At 39.4% G+C, this 22270-nt stretch overlaps 1 protein-coding gene across 1 annotated transcript in view; it reads right to left on the reverse strand.

The window, feature by feature from the left end:
* Positions 1 to 405: 405 nt before the first annotated feature.
* Positions 406 to 22270, reverse strand: part of cdh16 (cadherin 16, KSP-cadherin) — a 175563-nt gene continuing 153698 nt past the window's right edge. The window contains exons 16-18 of the mRNA XM_051932212.1: positions 4492 to 4608; positions 2708 to 2824; positions 406 to 992 (exon numbers count right to left, since the gene is read on the reverse strand). Of these exons, the coding sequence (XP_051788172.1) occupies positions 892 to 992; positions 2708 to 2824; positions 4492 to 4608 (335 nt within the window). The 3' untranslated portion in view covers positions 406 to 891. The remainder of the gene's footprint in view (positions 993 to 2707; positions 2825 to 4491; positions 4609 to 22270) is intronic.

The raw sequence follows: 22270 nt of genomic DNA on the forward strand, positions 1-22270 counted from the left end.
AATGAGATGGTTCTTTCTAGTTAACATTGATTCCTACCAATGGATTACATTTGCCACTACATTCTGTGCCTACAATCTGAGAATTACAGGTTAATTTCCATTTCTGGAAAGGCGTAGGTGCTGCCTTTTTCGTCATAAAGCTGAGTGTGCAGTTGCTAAAGTCCATCAGAAATACATTAACTGCATTATACTTTGCTCCTACATGCTGCCAGCAGGACGTCACTCTGTGAGTTCTAATGCAAGCGATGAACTCCAGCTTATGTGTAAAGAGAGTTCAGGTCAGCCTACAAAGACTTTGTGAAAGAAGGATCAATAGCTGCAATACTCAGTTTTAAAGGGGTTTTTTTTCTAGCATGGAATACATTTTCTCATTAAACTTTTTTTTCCAATTTAGAGACTTTATTTGTTGTACATTATTACATCATATAGAGTATAAAGAATTATTGAAAGGCACCTAAATGCTAACATGTAGTATGTAATAAGGAGAAAAACCAAAAACTGAAAAAACTGTTATATAAACATCCACCAATACACACTTCAGAAAGAAAAACATAAAAAAACATGACATTTTGTTCTGGTATAGCAATGAGAATTCTGAAAATATCTGTTGCTAAATTCAACATTTTAAACATTTCAACTGAATCAATAATCTGAAAGCAAAACTATCCATGATTATATTCTGTGCTGTATATTTAAACAAATATCAAGACCATTGAAAATACCTTCATAATGATATTTTACAGATACACTATGATGGAAAATGCTAAAAAAGACTAAATCTAACACAACTTTTGTTTGTAGGCTGTCAAGTTCTTTAAAATGGATTTGATTTTTTTCCTTGGTATGCTGGTTGTATTGATGCTGGTGATCTTCAATATTCTCCAGAAAAAGTTATGGTGAGCTGTTCAAAGGAATTCTGTCTGCAGTATTGGGAATGTGTTGTCTTTTCTTCTGGAAATGCAGTCTTGCAAAAACAATTAATAGGATAAACCCTGAAAAAATAGAAAATATTCCAAATTTTAAACTGATGCAATATCATTTTCTAAATGTAATACTTCATCTTCTATAAGAAATGTGAAAATTCTGGTTCAAAGGTCCAGTGTAGGTTATAACATTGTGATGCAAAAACAATGAGTCAGGAAAAGTTGGCATCAAAATTCAAAAAGAGTCTGGGTTTGAATCCCAGCTTGATAAGGATCTCACACAACCCGGGGTTCGTAATGCTTGATGGAAAGACCAGAGAAAGGCAGGCAGGATTATGATTCATCTAACAGTAAGTTATATCATGTGATAACTCCCTGTGTCCACAGAAGTCTTTCTGAATCCATTGAAGGGGCAAACCTTGAATCATTTGGCCTGCTGAAATTTTCTCAGTTATCAAAGGTTGCCTTAAGAGGTCACTCGCCATTCATTAACACCATTATCTTAGGTGACTGAAACATGCAAAGAGCTGAGATACAAGTAGACTTCAGAAGGTCAGCTACCCCTAGAACATGAGTAGAAGTTTTAAGAGGGGCCTCAGTGACAAAGAATTTGCACCAAGGAAAGACAGTCACATCAAAGGTGTTGCCAATCTCATAAAGGAGAGTGTAGACAAGGAGCTAGCCAGTACTGTGGAGTATCCAGAAGATATTTCCCAGTCCGGAACAAAATAGAGACAAAGACATTTCCATATTGTAGGGACAAAAAGAGAGCTTGTCTATGAAAATGGGGGCAGAGTTACTAAGCTGTCTTTTCCACATGCTTAGGTAAAAAGGAGGATTACAGAAGGTTTGGATCAGGGTTCATAGGGTATTGGGATTCCCTTTTGAAACAGGTTGAGCGCAGATTGCCAGAATGTTTAACATATGAGTTGACTTCAACTTGGGTCTAACATGTAGAACACTTAAGACAATTCATTTAAAAAAATAATAAATTTGACAGGAACATTAATAAATATGAACAAATGCAGGAAAAAATAAAATGTAACATTCATTTTAAAATACCTACCAGTTTTTACAGAAGCAAATTTTCGACATGTTATACTGTCAGATACAAGAACAAGTTTTGACCCTGACACCACCAGCTCTACAGATAATGCTACAGAATACTTTATGATAATATGAGGTTTCATGTGAATAGGCCATTCAGATGAACACAACTCATCAATCTATATTTATCTAAAGCTTTCAATAAACTAAGGCAGGAACCATTTTTTGAGTGTATCAGTTCATCTCAGGGAGTACAAAACACACCACACACTCTGTCTGGGGTGCATTTAGAATCACCAATTAACTTGTGTATCTTTGAGGGAGTGGGAGAGCAACCCATGCACACACAACAAGCAGACTTCACAAAGACAACATTCAGGTACACGATACTGGATCCATGAGATAGTAGTGCTACCCTGAGGACCAAAATTTAAGTGCCTGGTAACATACTCCATGTTTCTACTTTTCTTAAGATTACTTTATCTTATTGGTGATCTTGTGGGGTGACTATGGTATTTGTAAATGTTCCAAGGGATCCCTACTTGACATTTTGTAAGCAAAAATGGCTATGGACTCTTGCTGCCTGTTCAATTCCTGGTATGGATTTCATTTTCATTTGGGACGATGTGCATTCACATCCATGCACTATACTCTGGAACCATCAATAATAACTGAGGAAAGAATGCAAAACTAAACCTACCAAAATAGGGTGTAAGGGTAGATTCAACTTTACTTACCTATAAACCCCAGAGTCCCAACTAAAATGGCCACAGTTGACTGAAGGGATGGTTTGCCAGGCATTGGTCTTACTTCAGTCATGCAGTCTCCTCTGTTTGTGCACTGACACACCAATACTACATTCCAGCAAAGAAGAACAATATAAGACTTAGGTATTCATTCCAATAAAGTTGTCAGTGTAGCAGGCCCATGTCAAGATAATGCTAATCCATTGATTAAACGGCTGTGATCTTTAATTTTAAAATACAGCATCAGTTGTAAACATATTTAAGTATCAAATGAAAATTTCATTCTTTTTTGCAGTTTGACAATGTCTAAAAACTACAACATCTTCCCAAATTTCTTTATACATTTTAACATAATTTTATAAATGTATTTGCTCATGTTTGTAGTCTGTGTTCAGTAAAACCAGTACTATATATATGTACACATGATTTGTGAAGAAAAGCACTTATTAACATGTTAAAACCCCAGAATGCACTAGATGGGTTGATTAAAATGTTTGTGACAAATACCAGATGCACTCAAAGGCAAATATACAATTTCTAAGAGAATATGTGAATAAGAAATGATTGGCTGGATAACCATAACAGAAATGGCAAATTTCTTAATAATCTCAATATCTGGCCACGCTGATCTCTCATGATAATTTGCATATATATTGAACCACTGCTCTGAGTATAACCATTTTGTTCACAGTCTGTATAACTGTAAAAGTCGTGAAGAGAAAAAAATCCTGAGCTGACCTACTAATCATATGGTAACTTAATTGTTGTTTATTGGAGAAGGATAAGAATGCAGCACTATGCCTTAGGGACCTTCAGTAGATTTAATTTGAATTCTAATTAAGCAATCAAGGCAGATAAAGAGAATTCTAAAATTTTCAGAAGCAGAGGTTAGTCCACATTAGTACAAGAGCTCTATTACACTGCATATAAGCATATTGGCACTCCAATCAAGAAAGGTGGAAAAGGCTTAACAAGAAGACATGGCGCAGTAAAGAATACATTCATACTTTGGCAGTGTGTCTGTGATTTTATCATTTTTTTGCTCATCTCACACATTATATTGCATCATGACATGGACAGATTTTGTCATTTCAGGCTTGTGTGTGCCTTTCTGATTTATGACTCTGTGGTCCATGCATCCATTATCCAACCCGCTATATCCTAACTACAGGGTCACGGGGGTCTGCTGGAGCCAATCCCAGTCAACACAGGGTGCAAGGCAGAAAACAAACTCCGGGCAGGGCACCACCTCACTCCAGGGCATGCACACATACACACACACACACCAAGCACACACTAGGGACAATTTAGAATCGCCAATCCACCTAACCTGCATGTCTTTGGACTGTGGGAGGAAACCAGAGCCCCCGGAGGACACCCATGCAGGCACGGGGAGAACATGCAAACTCCACACAGGGAGGACTCGGGAAGTGAAACTGGGTCTCCTAACTGCGAGGCATCAGCGCTACCCACTGCGCCACCGTGCTGCCCATGACTCTGTTGTTTCACTGTTAATACTTGTCTAAAAACTTTTCTAAAGTATTAACCAGATAAATTGAAATAGTTGCTCAGTTCACTGAATATGAAACAAAATGGTGCTATTTTTTGTTTTTTTGGAAATATTACCTTTATTACAGAGATATTATGTCTAAAGAACTCTAGGAATTTTCATTAATATGGCAAATGTAGGCCATTATATTCACTCATTATAAAATAACCAGGTTTCTGTATAAAACACATGATTTTTAACACAGGCTCTTATTTTTATCTCTTACCTTTTAGGTTATTTTGCTGCTTATAACTGGGGGTCCCGCTGTCTGTAATGATAAGCGGCACCACGTGGACTTGAGGCATCAGGTAACTGATTTGTAAAGAAAGGTAGGCATGAGTACCTGTTAATAGATGTAAAACATTACGATCAGAATGAAGTTAGGAGAACCTAATTCTTCTATATGTCAACAAAATTGCCAAAAAAGTAAGGGGATGAATGAGTGATGCAACATGAATGAATGAAATTTGAAATAAATCTTTCATAGAGGACACCCGGGTCAAAGCTAGAGTTACAGGAATTTTGAGGTTGTCTAGGACAAGATCACCCTAGGCTTTGATACTGTATATGCTGTATTGGCAGCACAACGCAGCATAACAGTACAGTAGTGTAGGTATCAGAGAAGGAGATCAAGCAAGGGTCTGGGATAACCTGGAAAGGCTACAAGCAGGGGCACCATCAAAGAAATAAAGGAAGCATCACGTAGTGGTTACATCTTTGGACTTTAAAACCTGAGGTTGTGAGTTCAAATCCTGTTAATGACACTGTGTGACCATAAGCAAGTCATTTCACCTGCTTGGGCTCCAACTGTGACAAAAAGAAATGCAACCAATTGTATCTCACAAATGTAAGTTGCTTCAAATAAAGGTGTCAGCCATATGATAAGTAATAATGGGTGTAAAAATGCTGTGTTCACCCAGGGCACTAGACGGAAGAATCACTGTCACAGACAGTGTTGTCTGACCCTCTAGAGGTTTAAGGTTCCTGGAGCAAATGTGTGACCAGAAAATGTGTTTTTCAAAGAAAAATGCTTCAAAATAGTGGTTAAGTAACTGAATGGTAGAGGTTTACGTATTAAAAACACAGGATTTGGAAACATAAATGATCAGGCAAATTTTCATAAATGAAGTAGAGTAAAGCTCAAAGTCAGGAAAAATGGGAGTTTAAAGTCTGAATTCTCTCTTAATAAATTGTTCTTGAAAAGTGTATTTCCTTTACATATCTTTCAAGTTGAGATGAATACCTATGACAGCTTCCTCCCTTAAATGACATGGCACCTATAGTGTCACAAATTTATACAAGCATAATGCCAACCTAAAAGTGACAAAGAATCCCTAGAATTGTGATGCTCAATGAGAATTGTATCATAAGATACATCAAAAGGAATAGTACAAGAAATAGGTAAAGAAACGTAAAGGTGAGAAAAATATCAAAAATTAATCTAAGATTATCTTAAATATTAGCAGAACCATGACAAATTGTATGGAAGTCCCTGACTATGGAAATGCATTAGGCAAAAACAAAATATGCTTGGGGTCTACCTCACACCCAGTGCTTACAAAAGTGTGAAGTCTGCTGGCGTGGAAGCACAAACAAACAAGCAGAGGGAGAAGGAAGTCACAGTGAGAGAAAGACAGTCAGGATTTTAAAGGGAATGTTTCGATGCCTGGGCACAGAACAAGAACAAGCTGCTTTCTTTTGGTCTATAGTCTTCAAGGAAAGATGGCAATAAAATACTGATCCCTGGAATGGTTGAGAAACATGGCTCTATAACCCGCTGTGGAACCTGGTGCTCCCAAAGTCCTCCCTGTGGCTACTTGAAAAGTATGACACACCTAATTGGCTTCTACAATGGATGAGGTCCTCTAACCCCCCTAGCAGAACCAATCATCAATCTTTTGCCTTTACTGCAATAGTCTCTCACTACCCCGACGAGATTTAGACACCTACCATAACTTGAAAGTTAACACTCTAGTTCAGGCATGTCTATGCACAAAGGAAAAGTCAAATTGGCAAATCCAGCTCTTTTTTTTCTAACCTACTTACCCCAGTTTTATGTTGGGGGAAGATGCTGCCTATCCCCAGTAGCAACAGACCTAACACACTGAGCAGGAAGTGAGCCCTGACAAGGTGCCAGCCCCTCACACAGTCACACTCACTCACACTGGTCCAGTCTGGAATTTCTGATTAACCAAACACAAATCTCTGGGATGTGGGAGGAAAAGCAGAGTCTCTGGAGGAAGCCCATGCAGACACAGAAGACCACCATCCAGACAGTGCTAGAGCTGAGACTGAAACCCTCATCCCTGGAACTGTGAGGAAACAGCACTAACAAATCTGCCAGTGTGCCATTCACTCGACATCCATAAAATCTTTGAAACATTGTTGAAATTGCCCATAAATGCAATATATAGTATTACTGTGTAAGAATTCTCTAAAGGAACTCTGACCTCCCTGTGTGGATAGCGCTTTGAGTACTGAGAAAAGCGCTATATAAATGTAATGAATTATTATTATTTATTATTAACTATGAAAAATTCCTCAATCAAAATGGAAATGTCAAAAAATGGATGATGATAACATAAGATAAAGAAAATGGCAGTCAAATGTAACATATATACTGAGAAATAAAGTATAAAATGTAAAAACTATATACTGAGAAATAACAAGAACTACTAATGCATGTATGGGAGATTATAGAAAATATTTCAAAAACTTCACATGAGTGTAGCTGTGACCCCGGCTTTAAATCAGCATTACAGTACATCCAGGATGGATTCCTGCCATGCATGGATCAAAAATGGAAGGATAAAATACCTAATAAGATTCATTGGTGACCACTGGTTCTTTTATTTTACTGTTTTAGTGCTATTGGTAGAGGGTGAGAAGCCTTAACTTTGCAATGACAGTCTCATTGATGGTATTTACATTAACATTAACACTAACACAAACTTTGGCTTCAGGGCTGCCAAATTGGGTTTCTTGTATTAGCCTGAAAATGTACAAATCAAAACAAAACAGAACTAATGACCACTTAGACCAGGGGTGTCCAACTCTGGTCCTGGTGGGCTGCAGGTTTTCATTTTAACCCTTTTCCTAATCAGTGGGCAGTTTTTTACTGCTAATTACCTCCTTTTCACTTCATTTTAATAGCCCTGTTTTTAAGGATTCAGTCCTCTGAATTGATTTGTTTCTTCATTATACTACAGCCAAACAGAAATGAGATATGAAACGAGCCAACAGAAGACCAGCTAAATTGGAACATCAAACTCCAGCCAATTTCACTCCAACCAGTTTCTTAATGAGAAGCCAATTCTTGCTGTTAATTAAAGCCATTATCGAATATCATGATTTGTTGCTGCTCTCATTCTGCTACAGTAGACTGTCAATTTTCCATTTTTTTCTAAGACCACCATCAAGATATTTTGGTGACCTGATATGACCGAGACCTTCACCTTTTGTCAGGTTAGCTGGTCATGTGGCGGCTTGTTTTGTGTCTCATTATTGTTTGGCTGCTCACTAAAGAAAATGAAACAACTAAGGGGGCTGAGTCACGTCAATTAAAACTAAGGCAAAACAAGTTAATCAGCAGCAAAAATGGCTCACTAATTAAGAAGAAGGTTAAAATGAAAACCTGCGGCCCACCACAGTTTGACATCCCTGACTTAGACTAACTGGCCTTCCCTTCACCTATATAAAAATTAAAAGATTAAGTGTAGCAAATAGCCTTCATTACATGACTTCTTCCTACTTAAAGTTGATTTGTAAATGTATCATGGTGGCGGCACGGTGGCGCAGTGGGTAGCGCTGCTGCCTCGCAGTTGGGAGATCTGGGTTCGCTACCCGGGTCCTCCCTGCGTGGAGTTTGCATGTTCTCCCCGTGTCTGCGTGGGTTTCCTCCGGGCGCTCCGGTTTCCTCCCACAGTCCAAAGACATGCAGGTTAGGTGGATTGGCGATTCTAAATTGGCCCTAGTGTGTGCTTGGTGTGTGGGTGTATTTGTGTGTGTCCTGTGGTGGGTTGGCACCCTGCCCAGGATTGGTTCCCTGCCTTGTGCCCTGTGTTGGCTGGGATTGGCTCCAGCAGACCCCCGTGACCCTGTGTTCGGCTGCAGCGGGTTGGAAAATGGATGGATGGATGGATGGATGTATCATGAACATATAGATAGATAATGTCACACATGTGTGTATGGGAGACTGTTTAGAGGCTCAAATGGTGTTATTTCTCAGTCACCTGATCCTTTCTCCCTTTGTCTCTCTGCAGACCAGCCGAAGAACCTGCCTCTCCATGACATCACCACTGGTCTGCTGATATCACTTCTGGCATCCACTGATTACATCATGTCCGGTACCCAGAACCCATCTTCCTGCCACGTCAATTCCTAATTTGACCTCCCTGAATTCACTTCTTCCTCCATTCAGCCATATTTATATAACAGCCTTCAACCTATCTGTCAGTTCTGTTTTGGACTCCTGTCTGAAAAGGTATGCCTTTTTTTTTTTTTGCATTCTTTCTCAACAGGTTTTTCAAGTATATGGGCCATCCCCAAACTATTTTTGTCACTCATTTTGTACTTATAGACAGACAGACAGACAGACAGACAGGCAGGCAGGCAGGCAGGCAGGCAGGCAGACAGACAGACAGATAGATGGATTCATTTGCTACTGAAAAATGTACCTGGAAAGCAAAAACATCAGCATTACTTGCAAAATACCTAGAGTTTTCTTCTTCTTCTTTCAGCTGCTCCCGTTAGGGGTTGCCACAGCGGATCATCTTCTTCCATATCTTTCTGTCCTCTGCATCTTGTTCTGTTACACCCATCACCTGCATGTCCTCTCTCACCACATCCATAAACCTTCACTTAGGCCTTCCTCTTTTCCTCTTCCCTGGCAGCTCCATCTTTAACATCCTTCTCCCAATATACCCAGCATCTCTCCTCTGCACATGTCCAAACCAACGCAATCTCGCCTCTCTGACTTTTGTCTCCCAACTGTCCAACTTGAGCTGACCCTCTAATGTACTCATTTCTAATCCTATCCATCCTCGTCACACCCAATGCAAATGTTAGCATCTTTAACTCTGCCACCTACAGCTCTGTCTCCTGCTTTCTGGTCAGTGCCACCGTCTCCAACCCATATAACATGGTAGGGCTGGGCAGTATGACCAAAATTCTATATCACGGTATTTTTCAAAATTATACCAGTTTCACTTAGTAAAATATTCAGAGGTACTTGTCAAAAGTTGTATTGCACTGAACATGTCTTTTGTAAACCAACTACACTTTTTGTTAATGTTATTAATCTCTGTCCAATGACACGTTAGCTATATGGATTGTAATGGCGTTGGTTATCTCGATCCACCGCTTGCTTTTTTTTGTCGTAGGCAGTCCTCTAGAAAATGCGTCTCCAAGTGACGTCTGACTCGAGTGTCCTATAGCTTTTTCAGTTTTACCTGAGGAAGTGGAGGATGCCAAACTTAGTTCCATACATTCATCATGTCATCATGTTCAACTTTATCATCTGCTACAGTTTCAGTTTCAGAATGTTCTCTGTCAATTTTCACTGCTCAATACCTCCACTAATGCATGTACTCCGTTGCATGCGTGTTTAGTGGTGTAGCAGGAAAAAAGTCCCCCCTTAAACAGTTTCCTGCTGTGCCACGTTCCGAACGTTGTTTAGGCTATTTAAACCGGTATTGCGGTATAAGAAAAATACATATCATAACAAAAATAAAAAATGCTTTTCGGTATGAACCGGTATACCTCCCAGCACTATAACATAGGTGGTCTCACTACCGTCCTGTAGACCTTCCCTTTCACTCTTGCTGATACCCGTCTGTCACAAATTACTCCTGACACTCTTCTCCACCTATTCCACCCTGCCTGCACTCTCTTTTTCACCTCTCTTCCACAATCCCCATTCCTCTGTACTGTTGATCCCAAGTATTTAAACTCATCCACCTTCGCCAACTCTACTCCCTGCATCCTCACCATTCCACTGAGCTCCCTCTTATTTACACATATATATTCTGTCTTGTTTCTGCTGACCTTCATTCCTCTCCTCTCTAGAGCATATCTCCACCTCTCCAGGGTCTCTTCAACCTGCTCCCTACTATCACTACAGATCACAATGTCATCAGCAAACATCATAGTCCATGGGAACTTCTGTCTAATCTTGTCTGTCAACCTGTCCATCACCATTGCAAATAAGAAAGGGCTCAGAGCCGATCCCTGATGTAATCCCAAATCCAACTTGAATGCATCCGTCACTCCTACCGCAGACCTCACCACTGTCACACTTCCCTCGTACATATCTTGTACAACTCTTATGTTCTTCTCTGCCACTCCCGACTTCCTCATACAATACCACAGCTCCTCTCGAGGCACCCTATCATATGCTTTCTCCAGGTCCACAAAGGTGCAATGCAACTCCTTCTGGCCTTCTCTAAACTTCTCCATTAACATCCTCAGGGCAAACATTGCATCTGTGGTGCTGTTTCTTGGCATGAAACCATACTGCTGCTCACTAATCATCACCTCACTTCTTAACCTAGCTTCCACTACTCTTTCCCATAGCTTCATGCTGTGGCTCATCAATTTTATTCCCCTGTAGTTACTGCAGTCCTGCACATCCCCCTTATTCTTAAATGTCGGCACCAGTACACTTCTTCTCCACTTCTCAGGCATCCTCTCACTTTCCAAGATTCCATTACACAATCTGGTTAAAAACTTCATTGCCATCTCTCCTAAACACCTCCATGCTTCCATAGGTATGTCATCTGGACCAATGGCCTTTCCATTCTTCTTCCTCTCCATAGCTGTCCTTACTTCCTCCTTGCTAATCCATTGCACTTCTTGATTCACTATCTCCACATCATCCAACGTATTCCCTCTCTCGTTCTCTTCATTCATCAGCCTCTCAAAGTACTCTTTCCATCTGCTCAACACACTCTCCTCGCTTGTGAGTACGTTTCCATCTTTATCCTTTATCATCCTAACCTGCTGCACATCTTTCTCAGCTCGGTTCCTCTGTCTAGCCAATCGGTTCAGGTCCTTTTCTCCCTCCTTAGTGTCCAACCTCTCATACAACTCATCATACGCCTTTTCTTTAGCCTTCGCCACCTCTCTCTTCACCTTGTGCCTTATCTCTTTGTACTCTTGTCTACTTTCTGCATCTCTCTGACTATCACACTTTTTCTTTGCATCATCTTCCTCTGTATAATCTCCTGTATTTCCTCATTCCACCACCAGATTTCTTTTTCCTCCTTCCTCTTTCCAGATGTCACGCCAAGCACCCTTCTTGCTGTCACCCTTACTACATCTGCTGTAGTTTCCCAGCTGTCTGGTAACTCTTCACTGCCACCCAGTGCCTGTCTCACCTCCTCCCTAAACTCAACCTTGCAGTCTTCCTTTTTCAGCTTCCACCATTTGATCCTTGGCTCTGCCCTCACTCTCTTCCTCTTCTTGATCTCCAACGTCATCCTACAGACCACCATCCTATGCTGCTTAACTACACTTTCCCCTGCCACCACTTTGCAGTCTTCAATCTCCTTCAGATTAACTCTTCTGTGTAGGATGTAATCTACCTGTGTACATCTTCCTCCATTCTTGTATGTAAACCTATGTTCCTCCCTCTTCTTAAAATACGTATTCACCACAGCCATGTCCATCCTTTTGGCAAAATCCACTATCCTCTGACCTTCTTCGTTCCTCTCGTTGACACCATACCTACCCATCACCTCCTCATCTCCACTCTTCCCTTCACCTTCATGTCCATTGAAATCCGTTCCAATCACCACTTTCTGTCCCTTGGGTACACTGTTCATCACTTCATCCAACTCACTCCAAAAATCTTCTTTCTCACCCATTGCACACCCAACTTGCGGTGCATATGCACTAACAACATTCACATCACACCTCATAATCATTACTCCGCCTGACACTCTTTTCACCTCCAAAACACCCTTGACATACTATTCCTTCAGAATAACCCCTACCCCATTTCTCCTCCCATCCACACCATAATGGAACAATTTAAATCCACCTCCGATCCACCTGGCCTTACTCCCCTTCCATTTAGTCTCTTGCACGCACAATATATCAACCTTCCTTCTCTCCATCATATCTGCTAACTCTCTCCCCTTACTAGTCATACTTCCAACATTCAAAGTTCCCACCCTCATTTCCACTCTCTTTACTTTCCTCCTCTCCCCTGTCTTCTTCGGCCAACAGTAGCCCAATTTCCGCCAGCACCCTGTTGGCTAACAGTACTGGTGGCGGTTGTTGTTAACCCAGGGCTTGACCGATCTGGTATGGAAATTTGCATTATTGTCCACATATTGATTTGGCAAAATTTGCCCTTCATGACGTAACCCTCCCCATTTATCTGGGCTTGGGACTGGCACTAAGAAACACACTGGTTTGTGCATCCCCTGTGGCAGGGTTTACAAAATACCTAGAGTAATGGCTCTATTTTCTTCTCTAAATAAAACACAAACTCTTTGAAGTTCTAAGAATGTATGATAGGTTTATTAATTGGCTTTGCATAACTTTGAAGTCTGGACTAGCACCTCTTTAGGGATCCTACATTTATAAGCAAAATAAAACCAGACTTATAATTAGGAAGTGAAGCCCTCCCATTAGGAAACAGTTTGAATCCCATTCTTTAAGTGTTTTACCATCATTGTAGGAATTGTCATGCTTGTTTTTCAATAAACCAGTAATAATTTCAGTAATCAGCACCTTTTACATGCTGATCTTCCATTCAGGGTATGTTCCTATCATGAGCCTGATATGGCTGTGAAAGGTTCTGGCCCACACAAACTTGAACTAGATAAAATTGACCTAATAATGGATGATGGGATGGATATTTAACAGAATACACCATCACCATATAATAAAAGAATAAGTGGGTATGTGTCTGTGTGCTTGTCCGGTTACTATGTCTTAGTTACTCCAAAAAATAGTGCATTGCAAACATGTTTAGTAATAAAATGCATTGCATTTGTCATTCCAATGGATGGCGCATCACAAACATTAACACTGTTTTTACAAATCCCATACCAAATGGCACACAACAAACACAAATGTATTGCATTCTGTTGCTACATGAATTACAAAATACATTCCAATAGATGGTGCGCTGCAAACTTAATGCTGAGGTCTATACATTAATCCAGTCTTAGATGGGTAGAACAGTTAGTCACCATAGAGTAAAGTAATTGTAATGAGAATACACAAATGCAAAAATAATTTTAAAATGATGCAATAGCTACAGCGAAAGTGCTTATGAATGATCAGATACAGTATTTATAAAATGTTGAATGCAGAAAATGCTAGAAAGTAAAGTAGTGCTGAGTCAGTTGCACAAAAGTTTGTTGTAGTGTGAAATTTTTTATACAAGTTGATTTGTAACTTAGACAAAGCAATGTAATATTAGTGTTATATCATTGATAGGAACAGCGGTGGTTTGATATTTGGCTTATCACCATCCCCCCCCACTCCCACCCACACCCCCACCATTTAGGACTGAGTCTTTGTAACTTTATGACAGGGTCAGGGGACGTGCCTAAAACCAGTTCGGCAAGTGATTCTCTGCAGGACTCTCTCAATTGTCCCCCACAGGAAAGCCAAATTACCTAGCTGGCAAGCATCAGCTCATCAAATGGTTTTGGGGGCAGGTGAGAAAGGTATTGTGTGCCCCCCATTAGTCTGAGGTATGGCTGTTTGGGATTGGTTTGAAACACAAGCCCTTCTGTAGCACGACACTCTATTGGTGTAAAGATTTGGACAAAGAATGCATAAATTCGGTTGCTTTACCCCTCCCTCTCTCTCTCACACCATTATGATGGAAGGAGCATCTCACACACCATGAACCGAAAAAAGACCACACTGAGAAGCACAACTCGGCAGCCATATTGAGTCAGGCATGCAGCCTGTCCTGAAGAAAGATGTAAAAATGATGACTTAACTAGAGACATTTAAAGAAACTGCAAGTCTGTGTGCTGCTTGAAACTACACATCAGCATTTATCAGGTTGTATGGTTGCCAATATTCAAATGTCTTTGCTTATTGTTGTTATTTGATGAATACTATCAGTAATACATTATTTTAACTCCTGCTTGTCCTTTTACTCTATGTATTTGCCTGAGGTTATAGATGTAGAAGGGAAGGTGGGGAGAAGTTATAAAGTACAACACCTTATACACAGTGGTAAGTCTATGGGATTTGAGGCATTCTGACAAAGGCTACATATTAATAATACAAAAGGGGAAAGTAGAGTAATATGGAACTCTACTAAGACAAAACAAGTTAAACGTAAAGATATCAGTACTTGAATGTTATTTTCTGTGGACATTATAAATATTTGCTCTGGCACACACAGAAGCTTAAATTAACCTTTGTGTAGACTGAATAACCCTATGTTGCCAAAAATGGGCAAAAGTAAACAGCAATTAATTTTTAATAAACATTTAATATAATTTAAAATGTAATCAGCTAATTTAATTTTTGCATTTATTACCGAAAAGCATATGCCATGTACCACTGCCACTACCATACAGTGGCATAATCTACCTGATGCATTATTTTCTTTTGTATGGACTGGTGATTTTGAGGGTATAGCTGTCTTTAAATTTGATTAGCTATAGATTATCAGCTTTGAGTTATAAACTTACATTACAATGGTGGCCTTTAATTCACAGAACGGGAAAAGTCACTGAAGTGTGGAGATGCTTGCTGTTTGTCTAATTCTCCTTACTGAACTCCTACTTCTCATCACTTCTCTATTTCTAGTATTCATGGTGGAAGATGATTTTCTCTTCTCTTTCTCAGCTGTTGTCACTCTCTACATTTACAATTATGGTTTGAGCTACTGGGGGAGAGAAAAATAGGTGTAACCAGAAGCAGAATTGGCACAAGAAGTGAAGTAACCAATTTCTGGAAATGGAAAACACAAAGAAGCTTCCTTATAAATGACAAGGAATCTAAACCTGATAATATAGCACAAGCTGAGCTCTTAGGCTTCATGTTATATGACTAAACATGTAATTAAGGACATCCAGAGGTTATCTCTGGACATTTCCCAATTGTACATTTTAGTGGTGGATGGCAGTACATCTAACAAATAGGATGAGAGCCTTGGAAATACTGGGCAAAGAGAACACAGTTAAATGGCCTCATTTTAACGACATTACTTATGCTCATAAATTGCCTATGAATGTGCGTGGGCCAAAGAGTGCTTTCAGTTAGTCAGTTGATCAATCTCTTTATAGTTCAAAACAGCTGGGGTTCAACTTTCTTGCTCTTTAATTGTGTTAAATAAACATATTTATGATATGATTCAACAGCAAGCCAGACTATACTGCTTTTTATTACGATAGATTTGTGTGCAACAGTTATGTAAATGCTTTTCGTTCTTTCCATTTCTAACCCACTTTACCCATTTCTGGGTCACAAAGACCAGAGTCTGTTCCAACGAAACTGGGGCTGAGGCAAACGAAAATCATTAGCAGGGTGGTGGGAGGCCAGTGCGTCTCATATTCACGTAAACACTGTGGAGAATCAGCCCCGGCACAGACAGGCAAACACAGATGGTTCAATACCACACACGTTTATTTACAGTATTTACAATAAATAAAGTCTTGCACACAACCCAGTGTCTCAATCACCAAACACCCTCAAGTCCAGGCCTCTCAAAAGTCCTGCCTTCACCGCCTATACTCCTCTTCTCCGAGCTTCGTCCTCTTCCACCCGACTCCAGCTCACGACCGGAGGGAGGCGGCCCCTTTTATTTCCACCCAGACGTGCTCCAGGTGCCCCCTGATGAGCTTCCTGCGGCACTTTCTGGTGTCCTGGTGGAAGCACTCCGGCTGTCTCTGGTATTTCTTCTGTCAGCATTTCTGGGTGTGGCGGAAGTGCTGACGTCCAGGGCTCCTTACTCATCCAGGCGCTCCCTGGCGATGGCCACTGGCCCATATAGGATTGAGCTTCCATACTCAATTCCTGTGGCCCCCACACAAACCAGGGCAGCTGCCCTCTCGTGGTCTGGGGTAGGCATAGTCCCTCTCTCGGACCTTCTTGGCATCCCGGCTGGGCACAGCCCACAGCTGCCCACCACAACACCCATACTCATTCATTCTGCACAAATTAAGAGCTGCCAGTTCATCTGCTTTGTATTTCTTTTGGATGTTCAGAGAAAGTACAGAGACTAAAGAAAAGTCTATAGAGAGACAGAGAGAATGTACAAACACAGAGATTGCCTAGGCTGGGGTTCAAAGCCAAGACTCTATAAAGGTGGAACTCTAAATACTGAGCTGTTATACCACACCTGTACAAATCACATATCGATTAGACACTTACAGATGCAGTGTCAGGAGGTTTGCACAATGCCTAACAAAATGAATTTGGTCTCTTCATTGAATGAAACCTACAACGTCTTTTTAAGCCATCCAGGCAAGCCGTAGAAAAGCGAAAGCTTTAACCTGCTAAGCTGCAGAAATATTCTGATGACCCCAGAGGCTAATGTAAAGTAATGAGTGGGTAGCAGCACTTCACTGTTAATTTAAATCTGTTATACAAGTAATATACAGCAATTGGTTTATGGTTTGACCCAAATAGGTATATTCAAAGATTAAACTTGATGGAATGCACATAGATAAATTAAAAATCAAGTATTTTACATTTGATTGCATTAAAAAATGACATTTACCAAAAAAAAGAACATTTATAAATCAGCTTAATCTAATTCTGGGTTGTGTGGTGCCAGAACCTATTTCAGAAGCATAACTCATAAATTTAAAATCAACAATTAATATGACATAAATGTCTTTACAATGAAAGTGGAAAACAGAAAACCCAGAGAAAAGCTTAATATAGACATTGGCAGAACAGGTCAACTTCATTCAAAATTCAAATCCAGTGCACATGATCCGGGAGACAGCAGTGCTATCCACCGTATCACTCGTTTACAAACATTTATTATTGTATACAATAATCCTCTTACAACTTCAAACACTTTCATCAGCCGAAATGTCCAAAATTAGGACTCTTAATGATGAAAAGAGAAACTTATTGCAGATGCTCTGACTCAAAAAAAACCATGAAATTTAAATACTGACAAGATCAACCTGGGGCTGCACTAAAAGAAGATCTCTTATATATATTTCTCATCTGGTTCGTCCTGCTTCCACTTCAAAACCGGTCCCGCCCACACGCAGCCGACACAGCATTTCTTAATTCCTATTCATCCTCTTCCATGTCATGCACTATACTAGCCTGCTGAGCATAATACATCCAACAAGTACTCGAGGTGCTGCCACGACGGTATAGTAGCTTTACCACGTTTTGTGGGAGCCACCTGTGTCTTTACAACAGCTTCTTACACAGCAAACATCAGAAGCTAAAAATTATCATGAACACATTCGAGAATACAACTCTTCTCTAGCATTTGCTTCCATGGGTGCACAGATAACTCAACCTCCTGGCCACGGACCATACTGTTTTAAAATACACGGGAAAATTTATCACCAAATCTCTTCAACATACTCTAACACTTCTATCTCTCCAGGATATGGACAGTTGTATGTTTTTGACACAGCACAAGCTACTGAAGTACACTTACAAAATAAAGCAAACTCTGCATGCAGCGAAAATGTACTTCTCCAGCTAGATTCCATGCTCAGAACAATCAACCCCTTCGCTAAATAATACAAACACATGCATGAAATCGCTCAGTCCAATCCAACAGCATCTGTACGAATGGTTTTCAAGGAAAACCCTAGGCAGGATTTACGACGATACAATGCCCTGACATGTCACACCGATGCGAACCGCTGGCCGAAAGGGACATTTGCATCTATCCCATAGGCAACTCCTGTAAACAGATTTCCACACTCAATATGAATTGCGATCCTATGCTTTACCCACTTTTATTCCTTTACGGAGACATTGGCTGGCACAAAGATTTACAACATGTTCCCGATAAAAGAACCGCTAAGCGAATAAGGCTTACTCAATGCCAATTTTATGCATACAGATTAGCAATGAGGAATACATTTAGTATTTTGCACTCCAGCGGCAAACTATTTCAACAGTACGTTGTAGATGCGTATGTTAAAACAGAGGGTGCGCATCTCAACTATATCAGATTACTTCAACAAGATTTGCGCGTGGAACTATTAGATGCACTGTAAGCAAATGCTGAAAATAACAACGTACGTGTAGGTAAAATGATCATATTACCATCCACATTTCCATGAAGTCCAAGATACATGCAACAAAACTATCAGGATGCCATGGCCATAGTACGTAAATTCGGAAAGCCTGATTTATTTATCACTTTCACATGTAATCCTGCTTGGCTGGAAATTCTACATGCACACTGCGTCTTTCAAGAAGTATTTATTTCTTCTTGAATTCCTTTCTCACCGTTTTCCATTACTATTCTTACACCGTCGTATGCTGCGGCGGGCGTCGGCTAGTACTAAATAAGCTGAGATTTCACATATTTTCATAATTACAAGATCGTAAAATGGAAAACTGATGTTTGGTGCTATGTTAAAGACAAAACAAAAAATAGAAGTACAAGAAAATTATCCCTGTTCTTTAGATAACCTCAGTTGAAGTAGTGGACCTGTTTACAAACCTAATCCCTGGACTTGTTCAGGTCATAATGTTTCTAGCAATAGCAGCGCTGGCTCTAGCACAGCTAGTGCTCTGGCTGTTGACACTCTCAATATGGTGCTGTCTGATGTCAGGTGTCTACAGGGGAGCATTCCTATTCAACATTTTGAAATCAAAATGACTGTTTTTATGGACCATGCATTGTCTGCACATGCAGTCACTTACAGCAGCCTTCTATGGCATTTCCTCCACGGACTTTGGGTAGATAGCTAGGATCATCATTGGAACGCAAGGGGTTTTATATTTGTAGTGATGGTCACATTGCTCTTATTTATATTTGTACTTTTTTCATTTAACTGACACAACATTATATAACTTTAACCTTCACATTCAACAATCAAGGCCATAAAAAATAGAATGGTCTGCCTCTTAGTTTAATTGGCATAAATGTTTACCTATAACAAATGATTTTCATCAAAGTGAATTATGCAGTATCAAAGATAATTTGGAATCTCCATAATAGATAGATAGATAGATAGATAGATAGATAGATAGATAGATAGATAGATAGATAGATAGATAGATAGATAGATAGATAGATAGATAGATAGATTCACTTTTTACTGAAAAATGTAGCATCGATTCTAAAAAAGAAATAAATTTGATGGATAAGTAGAAAGTACAAAAGTTAAAACAGTAGTCATATAATAGGAAATACTCAAGGAAAAAAAAGACTGAGGAAAAGCTCAACATTTAAGAGAGTAAAAGATCAACTTCACACCCACACAGGCAAAAGGAGCTTGTAATGGGTGCTGGTAGAAATTGCATCATTTGGTGTTCTCTGTGGCTGTGCACTTGGATCTTCAATCTATTGCTGAAAGTGCTCCTCTCCAAAGAGTGAGTGTCATTTCCCACAAGAGCCAGTAGGTTATTTAGTATTTGAATATACAGCAGTTTCACCATCAAACTGACTATAATTTCATATTTATTACCCATGCTGCTTTTTAGTGCAATATAATGTTAAAATATTATACCAAGTATTAGAGTCAGCTCTCTCCATTGAAACATGAAATCTAACAGGTATGTAAAATGTATTCTAATTCATATCATGGAACTAAAGTAATTTGAACTGAAGTTGTTGTTAATGCTTTAAACAACTGAGGAGTCCTTCTCAGAACTGGCTGGTCACATCTAATAAACAAAGTGACCAATGCTCAAATCAAATGTGTAAACTTGACTTTGTTATGAAATATGACTTTCATTACACCAATGGTATTGTTAATAAGTTAATAAAGTGTGCATGTGCTCAAATTTAACTCTTATTTGAGTATGTCAGTGGTGTCACCCAATCTAAAACCTCCTCTTGCGATTCCAGAGTTTGCATATGACATATTTATATATATGCAGTATACTGGATGTGTATATTTAATAAAGTTAGGTTGTGTTAGGTATTGCTGCCCATCTATTTTCTGAAGTAGCTTTGACATTACAGGATCAGAGAAACCTGTCTTGACAGTGTTGAATAGAAGCCCACATGGCCTTCTGTCTGTCTGAGGGTACACTTACTCACTTCAGGCCAATTTGTAATCATCACTTAACATAACCTGAATTTCTGTGTGATGTGGTAGGAAATCACAACACCTGAAGAAAATAAAGATGAGCATGTGTAGAACTAATCCACTCCACCGAGATAGTGAACCCTAATTTCCGTAGCCTTCATGAAACTCAATAGTAAGAATATGTAATCATTTTAACCTAGCAGATGAAACTTCAATTGAGTAAAACTTATCCTTGAGGATAGGTTTACAATATACAATATTTTTTGTTATAAAAAATCTAACATTCTCAAATCTACCTAATTCATTTCAGGGTCAGAGGGGCTGGAATAAGAAGAATCAGGTGTATGGTAGGAACAAATGCCAGCATGTTGCAATGCCTACTCACACACAAGTCCGCACTGACATGGGGTCAATTTAAAGGTATGGGTAGAAAACAACGTATATATAATTTTCTTCAAATAAATGTAACGTTGAGCATTTTAATCACATTATTTATGGGATTAATTCCCTTATAATATAGTTTGAGAAGAATATATTGATTTATTTCCTTATCGTCATTTGAGCTGTCATCTCAGGCTAATTTAGGAGCACAATGACACACTGATGCGCAGTTATCTGAAAGGGTTCTTACTCAAGAGAAATTAAACACCCATCTTTCGGTCAAGAACCGCAAACGACCAATCTCATTTACAATCAGTGTGTATGACTCGATGATGACGTTGCAATAATAAAAAAAAATTTAATTATACATTCCAGCTGAACACTGCTTCCTCTTTATTGCAACCTTGAGGAAAGATCACAAAAAGCCTCTTGAGAAATCAATATCAATCTGCAGACACCTCGATGACAGAAGTAAGTCTGGTGACGTGTTAGATTGCCACTCTAGCAATAATTACAGACATAAGTGAAGAGCTGTTCTTTTCTTTTTTTTTCTCTGTAAAATAAAGCTGCTTTTAGTGTAGAAGATCATGCAGTTCAAATATTTACATTGTATAAAATTAGTATGTTACACTCTGGCCACCATTCTACCTCAGCAGGAAAATGTATTTAGACAATTATCCATTATAAAATAATAAAATTACATTTTAGGTAACAGGACAAAAATGAAACCAGGAGGGTAATAATAAGAATTTGACTTTCCAGCTGGGTAGATCATGAACATTCAGGAGGAATAAATCAGGGGCCTGTTCTTCAGAGGTTAAGGCAGGAAACTGGATGCCTGGTTTTTTAAATGTAAACAGTGGTTTAGGTGTTTGATTATGAGCCTCTAGCCATCCAATAAAACCCTTAACTTTTGTATTTGGCTATTTACCATAAATGAAAATGTCTAAAGTCAGGAGCAAAGGCTCATTGATAAGAGGTCAAGTGACAGACCTGGCAAGACAGAGGGAGAAAATAGAACAATGGGAGATCAGAAAGAAGTATTAAGTGGTTTTCAAAAGTGGGCACTAAGTCATTAGCCATCACCCTTATAATAATGTTCATGTATATCCAAACTTGCTGGGGTAAAATAAATAGTGCGTGTTCATTTGGCTTTATGATTATGTTAACATTTCACATTTATCCTTGTTGTATTTGTGCTATCAGCTACATGCCAACCTTTTCAAATAGAAATATCATAAAAGGCAACTACATTTGTTGTCATTATGTAATGGTTACAGCATTTGAACCCGTAACAATACTTTGAAATGCATGTATGGGATAAGTGGTTTGGGTAACAGAATGTGTGAATTATCCATCAATCCATTTTAAGAAATCTTTTTTCCAGCATAGGGTGAAATGAAGCCAATCCATGTGCTTTGAATACAAGACAGTGTGGTGGATTGC

This window comes from Erpetoichthys calabaricus, chromosome 9 (genome assembly GCF_900747795.2).
Source record: "Erpetoichthys calabaricus chromosome 9, fErpCal1.3, whole genome shotgun sequence".
NCBI classification, from domain to species: Eukaryota; Metazoa; Chordata; class Cladistia; order Polypteriformes; family Polypteridae; genus Erpetoichthys; species Erpetoichthys calabaricus.